At 39.9% G+C, this 16202-nt stretch overlaps 1 protein-coding gene across 4 annotated transcripts; it reads left to right on the forward strand.

Annotated features, from left to right (window-relative positions):
* The first annotated feature begins 315 nt into the window (after positions 1–315).
* Positions 316–11699, forward strand: galnt3 (UDP-N-acetyl-alpha-D-galactosamine:polypeptide N-acetylgalactosaminyltransferase 3 (GalNAc-T3)). 4 transcript variants are annotated; one of them, XM_034304645.2, is made up of 12 exons: positions 316–436; positions 536–647; positions 2420–3019; positions 3819–3991; positions 5479–5628; positions 6041–6275; positions 6403–6520; positions 7629–7829; positions 9117–9248; positions 9677–9778; positions 10051–10203; positions 10642–11699. In XM_034304645.2, exons 3-12 carry the CDS (start codon positions 2523–2525, stop codon positions 10753–10755), a joined length of 1875 nt encoding a protein of 624 aa, XP_034160536.1. In that variant the 5' UTR covers positions 316–436; positions 536–647; positions 2420–2522; the 3' UTR covers positions 10756–11699. The 4 variants fall into 4 exon arrangements, with proteins under 4 accessions (XP_034160536.1, XP_053090419.1, XP_026769047.1 ...); XM_053234444.1 differs by having other exon boundaries at positions 322–647; XM_026913246.3 differs by lacking the exons at positions 316–436; positions 536–647 and adding an exon at positions 855–1603.
* The last annotated feature ends 4503 nt before the right edge of the window (positions 11700–16202 follow it).

A 16202-nucleotide genomic window follows, 5' to 3' on the forward strand; every position in this document is an offset into this window, starting at 1 on the left:
TTAGCTCTTCGATGTGGAAAAAAACACCCTTTGTTGTATTTGAGAATACCCTGTGTAGGGTTTTCAGAGTTAAGCCTGAGTCATGTTAGTTCTGGTGTTCTTCCAGCAAATAAAATAAATCAAATCAAATGCCACATAAATAAAACAAGGCAGATGTGCTCTCAGATGCAGAATCATGACTATATTACACTTTAATCCTGATTGTGCAGTAGCTGCAGCTCCACTTTGCTTGCTCAGTGAGGTGCCAGTAAGGAAGGACAGAGGGGGAAGTCTCGTGGAGCTGAAGCTGGTGCCCCTTCTTGGCATGTCCGTCTATAGAGCTCAACAGCCCCACACACACACACACCTCTCTTTCTGTCTCGCATGGCCATCGCTTCTGCTGTGTCCTTTACAATCTGACAACATGGATTAAGCAACTTTTTATACGCGTGCGCTGGTAAGTTTTTTTTTTTTTTTTTCCTCCCCTAAACGTCCTGAATGTAGGCATCACACATAAGATCAGGGCTTTACTTGCTGGCATCCTGTTTGTTGTCAGTGTCAGACTGCGGTGTTGCCACTGATCTTAATAATCTCTAAAAGAATCCGGATGAGCCTCCGTGAGACCGCCACACGAGCAGCTCAACACAAACCAGGCTTCCGCACGTGGGGTAAGTTTGAGCAGTTTTTTTTGTTTGTTTGTTGTTAAATGTGACTGTGTAACAAATCCCGAAGTGCTTTCGGCTGAATTGGAAACTTTATCCGAACTTTACGCCGTTTCTGTGTTGAGTCTGGCTTCTGTTTTGATGCGGCTCGCGCGCGTTCCTCCGCTCGCTGTATCCCAGCAACCGTGTGAGAGCGAGGGGCTCGCGCGAAGCCGGTTAACTTTACCTCAGGCTTCGTCCCAAACCACATACTGCTGCCTGTAGGCTCACTAAATAACCATTAATACAACACAACACAATACAATAGCATCCGCTTTATGGACATGGTCTCACTCCCCTTATAATCCGACACACCCGCTGAGTTTCTGGGGGCGGTTTGGGAGAACTGAAACAGTTTACACTTGTTTGTTTCATGTGTTGTAGGTAGCCTAGATATTAATGTATCCAAGTCGTATTTACAACACATTTAAATCCAGTCCTGCTTATCACTCTTCTAAACTCTCACACGCACCTCATCCAGATGGAATACAACTGTATTTATATCACACACAGGCCATATTTGACGCAAAATCGCTGTTTTTTTTTAATTGCAGTACTTTTTTTCCCCTAGAGAAATGAAAAACAAATAAATTTGTTAGTTAAGTGTTAGAAATAAAGGCACTGCACTGCACTTCTCCTAGTCTCTGGGGTGCCACCATCGAGGAGACATCCTTTGTACCTTTATGTAGCCTCGGCGTGGAGTGGTTTTATAGGTGGCCTCTGCGCATGCGCGGTCGAGGCTCGCCTCCGAGCTTCTTACCTGACAAGCACACCTGGATTCAACACACGGAAGTAGAGTGTCGAGATTCCTGAATCAGACGCACTGTCTTTCGTTACGTGGCTGTTTCCTCAGGGTCTGAGACGCCTGGAATTCTGTCTGGAATAAGAACCTGAGCTTTTTAAACGATTCCGGATGAACCTCTGTGAGAACGCCGTTGATCAAACACGAACAGATAAATACAAACCAGGCTTTCGCACGTGGAGGCTTTTTTTGGGGTTATTATATGGTATTGTGTAACAAATACTGAAGTGGTTTTGGTTGGATTGTAACTTTATTAGAAGTTTCCCGTGTTGGAATTCTGCTTGGAATAAAACCTCACCTGTCTCGAAGAGACTTGGATTATATGTTTTTACTGGCATACCATATGTTATGGCAGTATAGTCTGGGTAAGGTTATGGTTTTCACTGAAAGCCATCCTTGAATGCATCTTTTGTGTGGGCTATATAGGTGGCATTTTGGCATTTTAACACTACTAAGTAATGCAGCATTGACAGCGTAATATGTTGGCTGTATGTGTGTGTAATATATATATATATATATATATATATATATATATATATATATATATATATATATATATATATATATATAATGTATTTCCCAGTTGTTATAGTTACCATGTTTCAGTTTGGTAGGAAAGAAACCTCAGCAGTAATTTCCTAGAGAATGTATAAAAGTATAAAAAGACCTAAAAACACGTTTCTCTCATTGAGACTAATTTTGCAGTCATCCTAAAAAGATCTTAAATGTCAATGAAATTGTTTATTTTGGATACCATAGATGTTGAAACTGAGTAAAATACCTCAAAGTAAAATACCTCCTTTCCCAATCCTATACCCATAAGTATTTAAACTGGGCTTTCTTTAAAATTAAATTGTTTTATAACCATAACTAAATATTACCCTTAAGATTGTGCATACAGGTAATGTTTGTCACTGACTTTTTTCTTCTTTCACAGGTTTAGGAGTCAGTGATGTTACTCACATCGTGTGTCAGGTGAATCATTGTCTGCAACACTCTAGAAGTACACACACACCACTATTCATTCCCACCACAGAAGAATGACTTTGATCCGCAGACTGCTACGCAGGCGTTTGCACCCATGGAAGGTTGCCATTGTGGCGCTAGTGTTCGTCACATTTTTGTTCCTGATGCAAAGAGAGGTGGTCAGTCAGAGCCCACAGGAGGAGCCCTGGCTAAAAGGGATTGTAGAGAAACGGGACACCATGCTGGGCATGGTAATGGGGGCCGTGAATAACTTTAGGGACGCCATGCCAAAGATGCAGATCCGAGCCCCTGTGAGGCAGCAGGAGAGCAGGAGCAGCCAGCCCTGTCTGCCTGGTTACTACACAGCCGCAGAGCTGAGGCCTGTGCTGGAACGTCCCCCGCAAAATCCCAGTGCCCCGGGCGCATCGGGGAAACCCTTCCATACGGAGAACCTCGGCCCAGCTGAGCAGAAGGAGAAGGAGAAAGGCGAGGAGAAACACTGCTTTAACCTGTACGCTAGTGATCGTATCTCACTCAGTCGAGACCTCGGCCCTGATACAAGGCCGCCAGAGTACGTAGGCACTTTGTATTTAATTATTATGTAACAACAGTTAGCTAAGCAAAGGTATTTGTCTGGTTTTAGCAAAGACTAGACTGACCTATAGTGTGATCCTGACTATAAAAAATTGGCACTGGATAGTGCCTATGATCATTAATAGGGATTATTTCTGGTAGCCTTTTTGTATAAATATAATAAAGCCTATTATAATCCAAACTCAACTCTAAAATTGTATTAGATCATGTTTGCTATTTGGAAAATATAGTGCCATCTAGTGCTTAAGTTAAGTAATATATTGTGGTCTTTAAACACAAATGACCAAATTCCAGAAAACATAATGGATGAAAGGACCACCATTAAGCAGAAATGATAACATACATATTTCAATTTCTAGAACACACTGAGGCTAAATCCCAAACACACTATTTACATTTGGCTGCTGCTCTGAAAAACCACAGACTTTTTCCTGAGACATTGCTTCAGTATGTCTGCCTAGTTGAGGTGGCTGATCGAAGAGAAAAAGAAGAAAGAAGGAAGATGTTGAGCTATGTCTGGCTAATTACACAAGCCTGTTCTTGTTCTTATTAGTTTGACTAGGCAATTTAGAGTGTACCAAGCCCCGTTTTATTGTTCTTTTCTGTTTTTAAGGGTGTCGGTCACCCAGTGAACCACAGATATTTCATGGATGTATTCACCTTATGGTTGTACACCCTGCTTTATGGCAGTGGGGAATGGCATGCATCTGTCTTGCTCCATCTCTCCATGCATCATTCCAACTATTTCTTTCTATTTTTCTCTCTCTTTCCTTCAGATGCATAGAGCAGACATTTAGGCGTTGCCCAGCCTTGCCGACCACGAGCGTGATCATCGTGTTCCATAATGAGGCATGGAGCACATTGCTGCGGACTGTCTACAGTGTGCTCCACACCTCTCCTGCCCTTCTTCTCAAAGAGATCATCCTTGTTGATGATGCCAGCACAGACGGTAACTACTCCTCAGCTTTTAGGACTGCAGGACCACCCTGGTGTTTAACTGAACTAAAGTCAGTCAGGTGTCCCACTTTATAGCTCTCTAGCCAAACTGTTATGGCAGGACAGGATGGCCTGGGTGGATCTTTGTACCAGTGGCTCATAATGGGCTGTAGAGCAGAAAGCATAGTTGACTGTGATAGGGGTTTTGCAGTATCTTTTGCAGCTGTTTGGGGAGGCAGATACAATGTAGTTGTATAACACACCCAAGGCTTAAAGAAAATGGTCCCACTGTTAGGCTTCAGTTATAAACTAGTGCCTAGAATGACCATACAGAGACTGATTAGATCAGGACTAGCAGACTGCCATGCAAGTTTTACTCCATCTTTTCCCTCATTTGCAAATTTGTATTTGCCTGTCAATCATGTTCCTTCAACTCTCTTTACTGAGAGATTGTTCTGTTTTCCTCTGTCTAAGTTTCTCTCTCCCTAATTCCCTCTAACAAAGTAATGCCCACTATGGAAAGCAAGCTGGAGGTGTGTAAGCCAATCTGCTCGGTTTCAGTTAAGACATCCATCCAGTTTCCATCCATCCTACAAATGTACAAATCATTGCTTATGACATTAGTTTATTTGGTTAATAATGAAAGCACTATACTTGTGAGATCCAAACACCTTCTATAGATTGCCCTGAAATGGAAGGTGTAACACTTGTTGTTGTGGGAGTAATGACACAATGTAGTTTATAAGATCATAATGGGTGAGTGGGTGGGTGGGCTGGGGTGGTGGAATGACCCCTGAAAGTTTCTCTATGGAACCCTAAAACAGAGAGTATCTTTGAAGATGTGGTCATTCTACTACCAAGTGAAGTGCCATATGCCAAGTTTTGAGGCATTTGGCTGGTACAGAACAGAAAAGATGCTTCTGTACCTAATTCATCATCAGTAAAGAGACGTGAGTCAGTTCTACTGGCAGCCATGCATGTCATTTTTCTCTGAATTATTAGCAGGTTATTTTTCTGCATACTTTCCTCATTCCATTTCTCAGGTACAGGTTAATTTTTGTCATAATAATTTTGTCCTAGGACCCCACAGGCCTAGGGTAATTGAGGCCATTCTGGTGTAGGCTTCTATTTATGGTCGTCTCTGACACATATATCCCTACATAGTGCATAGTGTTCTTATTATATTGAGCAGTTTTTCTTTATGATTGTTTTCTTCATGCATCCACTGCTGAGGTCTTCATAAATCTTCTATAAGGTTTCTCTGGTGTTTTGCACTTTGACCTCAAAATCAGTGTTATTTAAAATTCACTCTCTAGGGTTCAGAAGAAAATCAGAAAAAATGGCCACCGTATGATTATTCATGGACTTTACTACAGCTTTTCACATGGCATAGCTTAGCTTCTGTTTCCCTAAAAATGAAAATTGTGTATGTATGCACAGGTGCATATCTTGACTGTGTTCTCAGCAGTAACAAACTCATTTTGGTCTTCTACCATACAGAACGGCTGAAGGAAGAGCTTGATGAGTATCTAAAGCAACTGCACATTGTGCGTGTGGTGCGACAGCTCGAAAGGAAAGGCCTCATCACTGCACGACTTCTGGGAGCCTCGGTAGCCACTGGAGACACCCTCACCTTCCTGGATGCTCACTGTAAGTCAAAAAAATACTGACTCATCATGAGTTTGGGGCTTTTGCACTCGTACACGCCCACACTGTACCTTGCAGCGCAGTCACTGCAGAGCTTTTTCTCTAGCAAAACAAGCATGATGACAGTAATGATGGCCCTCGCTGGAAAGTGTGTGCCTCTGTGTCATGCTGGTTAAGCTCATAAAAATTGTTATTATTCAGTGTGGTTTCACACACTGTTTACATAGAGATTTTCCAACGCACCAGTGCCTTACAAGCATGCAGCTCTACACTGTTGTTCTTGGCATGTTAGTTTGGTTTGTACCCACACTTCTCCCCCACTGAGTACTTGAAGCTTGAACATCCTTGAAACACTCAGTTCCGACTTCTACCACAATGGTAAAGGACTATTCTCTTAAATGCTCTTTTTGTGCAGGTGAATGTTTTCATGGCTGGCTGGAGCCTTTGCTGGCCCGGATAGCAGAGAACTACACGGCAGTGGTGAGTCCAGACATCACCACTATCGACCTGAATACGTTTGAGTTCATGAAGCCTTCGCCATACGGGCAGAACCACAATCGGGGCAACTTTGACTGGGGTCTGTCCTTCGGCTGGGAGAGTTTGCCTGATCATGAAAAAAAGCGGCGAAAAGATGAGACCTACCCCATCAAGTAAGACATTGTAAACAAACCAAGACTGAAGGACAGCTTTGTAAAGAACTGCCCTTCATTTTTATTTGCTTAGATTTACATTCAAATCTATTGATGTAAATTAATATTTTTTTTCTGTACTCTACAGAACACCAGCATTTGCTGGAGGACTGTTCTCTATCTCTAAAAATTATTTCTATCACATTGGGAGCTATGATGAGGAGATGGAGATCTGGGGAGGAGAGAATATTGAAATGTCCTTCAGGGTAAGAAATGAAAAAAAAAAAAAAAAAAAAGAAAACCATTTTCACTGGTGACTATAAATTCACCCTGAGTGTGAATGAATGTGTGCATGGTGCCCTGTGATGGACTGGCATTCTACACCCTTTAGGGTGTATTCCTGCCTCATGCCCAGTATTCCCAGCATAGGATCTGGATCCACCACGACCCTGACAAGACAAAGTGGTTACTGAAGATGACTGAATGAGTTAATGAATGAATGAATGAATGAATTCACTGAAACATGGAAAGGACTGTTGTGTAGTCATCTGTTTTCCACAAAAAGGAATCAGTAACTTAATTTAAACTAGAATATATTTCATGTATCATGTGCAAAAAGAAAAATGAAGACATAGTTATAGTGACTCATGGCCGTCTGTCCTCATTATGTAATGGCTCAAAGGATAACAATTCAATGTTCTGAACAATGTTGCCAGGTCACAGCAAAATCTCCAGCCAAACTACATTTAAAAATCTGTACAACAAGACCTGAAACTATCCCAAAAAGTTCAGGCAATGGAAAAGGGAGCTAAATATTTTTCATGTGCTTCTTAGTCTTTGGGTTGGAATCAAGTTCACCTTGGTGCACACGCATTTCTGATTTGCAGAAGGCATATCTGCAATGTGTTTGTTTATCATTGCCTGACCTTGAGCCACTGCATAATCCTTAAAAAAAAAGACATTTTCCCTTTGTTTACCATACCCATTGTTTATTTATTTTAAGTATTGATTTAATTCCATTTATTTGCTTTAAAACAAGATCTTGGAAGCTGCAGACTATAATTTAAATTAGCCAAAAAAAAAAGGGCACATGTGGACTTGCTTTTTCCACCCACAACCTTGTTCCAAAACTATCTCAATTTGGCATAAAAACCATGACCCTGGCAGCCCTGGTTCTGGATCATTTTTAGGATTTGAGAAAAATTCTGTCAAAATACTGTCAATTCAAAGACTAAATTTTGAAGATATTCATTAGCTTTTCTGAATGTCCACAAAACTGAATTTGCAGCTGAGTTTTTTACCTAGTTGCATAGAAATTCACAGTAATGTATGAAATATTCTGCATATGTTCCCTCCTTGTTTCCATACCTGCAGGTATGGCAGTGTGGGGGTCAGTTAGAGATCATCCCCTGCTCCGTAGTGGGCCACGTATTCCGCACTAAAAGCCCTCACACCTTCCCCAAGGGCACGCAAGTGATTGCCCGTAATCAGGTGAGGCTGGCCGAGGTCTGGATGGACGACTACAAGGAGATCTTCTACCGCAGGAACCAGCAGGCAGCGCAGATGTCTAAAGAGGTAATATAAGGTTTTTTTGCGTTAGGTTCTGATTCCAGCTGTCTATCACAGAGGAATAGAGATAACTTCCACTTCCAGAAGCAGTGACACCTCTTTTTTCCTTTCTTCAGTCTCCGGCTGAGATTTCATTAATGTCCAGGTCGACTGATGGATGAATGTGCTTTGTGACAAGGGGGTACCATTGTTGATAGCTTTACCATTCCACAGACATTAGTAATTAACAGCAGAGAATTAATACGCTTGGTTATACAGTATACGTCTTGTGTATAGAAATTACATAGCTTCTCTGGTTGAGACTGTCAAGAACTGTTTTGTGTAATCTGACACTTACCCATGATGGCCAAGTTAAACATGAGTGGATTTAGTATTTTCCAGACATAGATTAAGACAAATCCGAGACTCAAATTGACTTTCAATGAAGCGCCATGAAAATATTTCAGTTAAATAAAATCTAGGATTAATCATATGTCTAAAAGATGGTCATAATGTCTGTGCTGGATAAAGTGAACAGAGGAGGAACAAAGAAAGTCATTCTTAGACTTCCATGCTTGTTATCCTTTGTTTTTCTGTGGTGTCAAGTTTCTCATGTTCACATTATACCAAGTTTTGAATTGAAAGAGTAGAAAGGCTGTGCTTGTCTTAATGGAGATCTTCCACATAAAGATCATGCACTGATCTGTGCCTAGACTGTCTATGAACAGATGTAGGGTCTCCTGTAATGTACATTGGATCACACTTAACACCATACTGTTGTGGTTGCACAGCAAGGCCTCTTTGGAATGATGAATGTTCTCTACGTATCCAAGAAAGTCCCACTGAGAGTTTATTCAATTTTTAGGTAGTCATGGCTTAGATGGACACAGCATGAAGACAATACTAGTTGTACTCTGTATATTCATCATTTTCTACGCCTAGATGGTTGTGCTGTCATGTTATAAAGATTTGTGGCCACATATTTGCTGTGGAAAAAAATTGCTTGGTCATTTTGCAGTGTTGAGTTGATTTTAAAGGCATCATGCCAGACTCTCAACTTCATGCCAGAATCCAAGACTTGCTGCTCTTTCATGGCCCAAACCACTGAAAACCATCACCAGACTTTTAACATGTAGCCAAGACCTGCTGCTAGTCTAAACCTGAGGGGAAAAGACTGCCTAAAACCAGTTCCTATACGGCCTGGGGGTAACAGAATGGATGGTCTCCTCCTGATTCAAAAGCTGCTTCAGAAATGAACCCCTCCCTTCACCTTTATTAACATTTATTAATGGCAGTCTGGGTCTGTTTCCACAGAGATCGTTTGGAGATGTCTCCAAACGCTTGGAGCTCCGTGAGAGGCTACAGTGTAAGAGCTTCTCCTGGTATTTAAAGAACGTGTACCCAGAGGTCTTCATGCCTGATCTCAACCCACTGCAGTTTGGCGCGGTAAGGGTGTGTGCGTGCATGTGTGTGTGTGCATGTGTACACAGTGGCGGGTCTCATTTTCACTCATTATTTCCATTTATTACCTACTTCTGCCCATTCTCTCATTCTCTCTCTCATTCTTTTTCCTCTCTCTCCCCCCCATTTGGCTCTCCTAATTCTTCTTTCAGTCGTTTTCTCTCTCTTTGCCTTTCTCCTCGTTCCAATCCTCCAGACCACAGAATGTTGTGTCTGGCCACTGTGGTTTCCCGCAATGCATCTCTCCCTGCAGAGGGTCTTGGAGAAAGCTCGGTTCCATGTTTTAACAGCTTGGATCATACTGCCCTGATGGCCCTCTCCTTCTCCAATTTATTTTTTCATCTAACTCTTGCCTCTATCTACCCCATCTCACTGTCTTTTAGTTTCTGACTGTGTGCACACTCTCTCCCCAGATAAAGAACACAGGGAAGGACATGTGTCTGGATGTAGGAGAGAACAACGAGGGAGGCAAGGCGCTCATCATGTACCCATGCCATGGCCTAGGAGGCAACCAGGTACCACCATTTAACTATTACCAGCTGAAGTTCCTTCTAATATTTATCATTCATCTAACAAACTTTTTTCTTGTAAGAAACTAGTTATTATTTAAAAAGTATTTAAATTGGTCAGTGGAATCTGGGGATGTAATGTGAATTACTTCATCCCGATTTTATAACATTGTATGCAATAACAGACATTGTATGCAATATATGAATTACACAACCCTTTCAAAAAACATTTGTATTAAATATTGCTTTCCTCTTCCTCTCAAAACATGCATATATAGTATTTTGAGTATTCAACGCACCATGAAATACGACACAACATTCAGAAGGAGCTTTGTCTGCATGCAAGTGATGGACTGGTGAAACTCCAGGATTGTCAGTATAAAGGCCACAACTCCTTCACTGGACCTGAACAGAAATGGGAGCTGCAGGAGGTAATGAAAGTTTAAGAGCTGCCACATTTTTACACTGTTTACTAATCCTTCTCCCCTGTGGCTAGTCATGCTGTTTGATCTGTGCTTAAGCAGCACTCTAATGAGTTCTGAATTGTAGCATTGTATAGTTCTCTGTACAGCCTTTCTTGGTCTGAAGAAGCGTAATAATCTGGTAAATTTAATAACATGTCAGGGCATGGCTGTCTTAGGTAGCAGAAGAATGAATGACCAAGACGTATCCCTCGCTTACCCATGTAATCAAGTCTAACACACGAACCAAGCAGTGTTCTTTGTGCATCTTTTCTCTGTATTTTAGAGATGGAGAGCAGTTATATTTTTCTTGTATTACTTGCTATAAATTTCTTAATGTTTGCTTTTATTGGATAGCAGTGATATGTTGCCAATCGCCTCTCTGTGTGCTCCTCTTTGGCTCTGTAGAATCAGCTGTTTTATAACCGCGGGCGGAAGCTGTGCCTGAGCGCTCGCTATGAAAACCCCTCTATGGTCCCCTGCAACTCAGCGGACAGATTCCAGCTTTGGGCTTTCACCTGAGAGGACAAGCCAATTAAAATACACACTATTGTTACTGAACTTCTGAACAAGAGAATTTTAATTTATTTTTATATGTGAAATTACTGCTGCTGGAAAGATTTAAATATCATTAAGTGGTATGAATAGAGTACATGTATAGAACATACATGCACAATAGTGTAAAAAAAAAAAGCAACAAAGCACCTTCAGGAAGTATGCTGAAGTTGTACAGTAAAGCACCAAGTGAAGACTTCTGAACTGTTAATATGTTTCTCAAACATTCTTTCTCTCTTTACTGAGAGGGCTGTTACCACTGTCTCACAGTAAGAATCTAACAGAAACAGAGCCCTTCAAAATATTTTGTGGTTTTAATCTGAAGTTGGTCTAACCTGCACATTTTAATGCACCAAAGAGTATTTGTAAGCCCAGTTCCACTAAGTGCAATTCCCCCCATATGCACTATAAATTACTCCTATTCCATATGTGTTGTTCCTGAATGGTCTTGATAAATGAGTTCTTGAATTAAATAGGATGATCTAGGTCACTGCCATGCACTGACTCATTCCTTTCCTTCACTGACAACCTTTTTTTCAGACTTAGAAAACACAGAACTGACTGGCAGACAAATAGCATTAAAGGGCTGGTCTGTATTTATTGAAGGAGTCTGTCATTGGATCGAAATCCCCCACAAAAATTCTTACAGACTACTGAATCCATGGGTACTGAACAAAACCAGTGTTTCTGCTTGTATTTTTCCCCTTTCACTCACTGGGTCAGTGTTTGAGTTAGTGAGTGTTTGTGTTCACAAATGACACCTTGTCTAAATAATACTTTGTAAAGCAATATTGTGGACAGAGAGATGGTAGTAAAAAGTACTGTAACCTAACAACACAAGAAAATATCATTGAACAAAGGCAATGTATGCTTTTAAAATAAACATTCCAAAAACCTTTTATGATCCTGAACAGGCTGACTGGTGTAATCTCTGTGTTGGGCTGGTTGTGAATTTTTATCTTTGTTTAAACATGGGCGTATTAACAAACTAACTAAATGACACAAAATGGTAATGTATATGAGCTATTCCTGCATTGTTCAAGAGTGTTATCACTGAAAGACTCCATATCATTCAAAACGCTTAGCGAGAAACATGATCCACATCCACATTGAATTCGGGCAAACAAAGTGCTAGTGAATGAGTCAGTGAATGAGTATGAACAAATTATTGCAACTTGACAAACTTGTAACTCTTGTCTGACACTTATAGTCTTGACTGACTTAGTGCTTTGTACTCTGTAACTGACATTATTTTGAACTGTGTTTATATTTGGCAGACAGTAACATTTAGGGGTATTCAGTTGTTTTCACACCCATGCAAACATTTTAGTTCAGGTCCCTCAACCTAGGGCTCCTGGGTAGTCAGTTCAATTATTAACCCTTCAGTACTACTTCTGCTCCTAGTCCCTTAGTCTAGTGGCTAAGGCTCCTGCACACTCACCGCTGTGGCCTGGGTTCAATTCTCAGCTAGGGAACCAACCCACCCACTGAGAGTGCACTCTCAGTGCCAGTCGCAAGCCCAGATAAAATGGGAGGGTTGCGTCCGGAAGGGCATCCTGCTTAAAACCAAACATGCCAAATCAAACATGCGGACTAGTGATCCGCCGTGGCGACCCCTAACGGGAGCAGCCAAAAGAATAACAACAAGAGTGACACTTCTGCTCTTGGAAATATTTTTTCATGCATCTCCTAATTTTAGAAGTAGACACATCTCAGAGTTGTACTGTCCCCTACTAAGGATTTTTTAGTCAAAGCAAAAGCCTAATTTTTGAAAGGTCGACCAGCCATTAAACATTGGACAATATAGGGCAAGACAACGTGAGGGAGTCAAGCCACTCATCATGTACCCAGCTCCACCCATTTTGGAGACCTTCTGTGCACAATCCTCACTGTTTTGGCATAAACGGTGTCTGTATTTGAAATGGCATATAATGCATACTGAACCCCACCTGAAAGCATTATGTAAAATGCATGATGTGAAGAATGTAATATTTCCAGTACGTCATTGATCCCTGAATGACGTACTAAGTGGACCCAGTTTCAAAAGCTATCTCTCTGATGTAATGCATTCCAAAAGACAATTTGATCACTTTGTTTTTCAAAAAAGAAACTGATTAAAGAGCAGGCCATATTTAATATCAGTTATCTTTTTAGTCCCAAACTGGAATCCACAGCTGGATAAGACAGAAAAGAAAAAAGTTATATACTAATGTTTCACTATTCCAAAATTAAAGCCAAGTCAGTTTAAAACTTAATCTTAAACTTAATCTTAAAGCATTTCTCCACCACATCATTTTTGGCATGAAGGACTAAAAGTTACACACTAACCAAGGCCAAGGGCAATTCTAAAGTCCAGTGAGAATGTATGATCTGTATACAACATTCAAACAGAAATATAATTTTTGGCAAAATGACACTGTCATGTGTGTGTATGGATGTACTGCACATTGTTTCCTTTCCATTAGGAAATACACAAAGTAAGCTGGCATTAAAGTTTCAAAACACTACATGTGAGAGTTGAGAATTCAATTAATCAGATACTGCTCTCCAAAACGGAACACCATAAGGGTGGTTGGTATCGAGCTGGTAAACTTACCACATACCTCCATATACTGTATTCACTGCATTCAATACAGCATTGGCATTGTGACTGTTTTTGCTAGCTAAAGCTAGGCAAAATTCACCTTGTCTAGCCTATTGTTGGAGAATCTAGAGAACTACTATGAAATAAAACACACATGAAAAGCATTACAAGCATAATTTTTGTTTTTTTCTTGCTGAATAGACTGAGATGGGGCAGAGTGAGGCAGGGGCATTGGGGAGTGTATATAAAATGACTGACAGGAGGCCGATGCAAGCACAAACACACATTCCAGCCCTTAACAAAGTTCTTCAGATGGGGTTTCTCAGCCACATTATACACTTGTGCTGATGCCATTGTTTAAACAATTATTATTATCATCATTTTCTAAATATTGTGTATGTCACTTGTACTAATAAGAAATAAAAAGAATTGACTACTGCCCCTTTACTACTATTAACCAACAAGCGGAAGGCAAAAAAATTTCCCCAAATCTGTGCCATGATAATGTACAAATAGACAAACACAAAATCTCAGTGTGCTCTTTGCTGTTGTGTTTGATGTTTTTAAGATTTAGCCCTACACATTCATTTCAGAGATTGCATGGCATACCACACCAATAGATAGATACCATACCAATCAAACCATACTGCAACCTACAGCATGTTCACACATTTAAAAAAAAACAAACAACAAAACTCTTTGATAATCGTGGCTTATGGTTGAGTTTGCCTCCATGGTGATATTTTGTTATCAATCTGAGAGCTTAAAATACAAGTGTATAACATGTAGGACAGTATATGTTAAACCCAGTCAGATAGTAAATATAATAGCCTAATTATATATTTAAATTTACTACAGGCATCAATGCATACCTCTGGTTATCCTACCTGCTTTTTGTCTTTTTAAAGCAAGTCCACAGACCTTGTTGTAGCTACATGTGTTTGGTTAACTTTTCTGAAGGTTGTTCAGCAGTGCTGCACTGTTAAACACTGCATTACAAATTAAAAGTGTGTGTTCCTCTAACCCAGCTGATCTGGAAACAAGTAACATTGAAAATATATACATTTTAATGTAACTAAATACATTTAATTATACAGTAAATGAAAGCCCCTTTTGGGTCTTTCAAATTGGCAATAAATTAAAACACATCCAACTAGTGATCATACTGCTCAGGCTTTTCACAGGAGCAGAAGGCCTACAGTGTAGATGTGTTTTTGAGCAGTAGAGGGCGCAGTCTGAATTCCTATTTGAATTTCAGTTCATGGCAGGTCTGGCAGTGGTGCAAGACACCCAAAACAGCAGCTCCTGAGTTTGTATCTGTAGACAAATATAAAAAGTTTGCATAATGGCATGATGGGACTGTTAAAAATTAAAGACATCTGTCTGATTCATCTCAGGTTGAAATGCCGCTGACAAAAAATATATATATTATTTTAATTAAATTATTACTTTTTTTTTTTTTCAAATTAATAGACTAAGGCAAATTCTGCAAGTACAGAAACATTTACTACATGGGTTCATAATAGAAAATGTTGCCCTGGGCTAAGAATTAAGCAATCCATAAATTTATATAGACTATTTATTCTTCAGGAATGAGAAGTAGTATAACAAATTTCAGGCAGATAAAAGGGCTGTAAAATCACACCATGATTTAATTTTCTTATTCTAAATTTTTATTCTGAAGGTTGATGTTATGTATCCATAAGCTTTCATCTTATCACTACCTCGTAGCTACACTTATTAGTTCTTCTATTAGGTTCACTTAGTAGGTATACAATTACTGAGTGTAATCTGTTGCTCTGTGAGCTCTTTCTATTCCATTCATCAGTGGAAAGGTCCATTCCACAGGACTAACGCTGATCAGAGGTAACTTTAGTGATGGTCATTCTAGGCTGTGTAGGTAGACATACAGTGGAGTCCAAATCTGAGAGCACTAGTGAAACTGCTTCTATTTTGCAGTCTTTATTAATTTAACACATTACACATTATATTGTAACACGATAAGGGTGTATTATATTATTTAGTGAAAAATAGAATCTTTCAAATATTTACATGAATTTCAATGTTTCTTAGTATTTGGTTTGTCCTCTTTTTGCTTTAATGACAGTGTGCACTTGAGCTGACATCGACTCCACAAGTTTGTGCAAAATCTTATGATCCATTTCAGATCAAATCCCTCAGAGTGTCATCTGAACACTTGCTCCAGTAGAAGAGATTAGACATTGTCTCATTTAAATAGAGACCTAGAAATTGTGCAGAATCTTAAATATTCAAGATATTGATATTGAGACATTTACTTTTTTTTTTGTTTAAATATTTAGTATTAGTAACATTCTGTTTATTTCCAAGTTTAAATGAAAAAAAAAAAAAAAAATCTCAGATTTTCAACATGGTCTCAGACTTTTGGACCCCAACAGAGAGTCTGTCCAAAACAGGCTAGTATGTATGCTACTTATATTGAACCCTAAACCTTATTTTCAAAACTCCCAAAATAAATATGAATAATAATATGGGACACATAAACTAATATGCAACTTAGAAAGGGAACTGAGTAAGTACTGATGAGGACATATCAGAGCTGGGTGAAGGGTAACTGCCACCCACATGGTGCAGAAACTTCATCATACACGGATGCAGGTAGGCCAGTGAATACATTCAGAAGGACTTGATCTGTATGTGGCTCCCATCAATGCTGTGAGTCACATGAAAAAGAAGGAACACAGGAAGGTGAGCCTGGCGGAAACAGCCTTCTCCAATCTCATCCAGCTCATCCACAGAGGCGAAATGATACATATTAATGTAGTGTATTTATCTTTGTGCTCAGTGCGTC

The sequence above is a fragment of the Pangasianodon hypophthalmus genome, chromosome 5 (assembly GCF_027358585.1).
Source record: "Pangasianodon hypophthalmus isolate fPanHyp1 chromosome 5, fPanHyp1.pri, whole genome shotgun sequence".
NCBI classification, from domain to species: Eukaryota; Metazoa; Chordata; class Actinopteri; order Siluriformes; family Pangasiidae; genus Pangasianodon; species Pangasianodon hypophthalmus.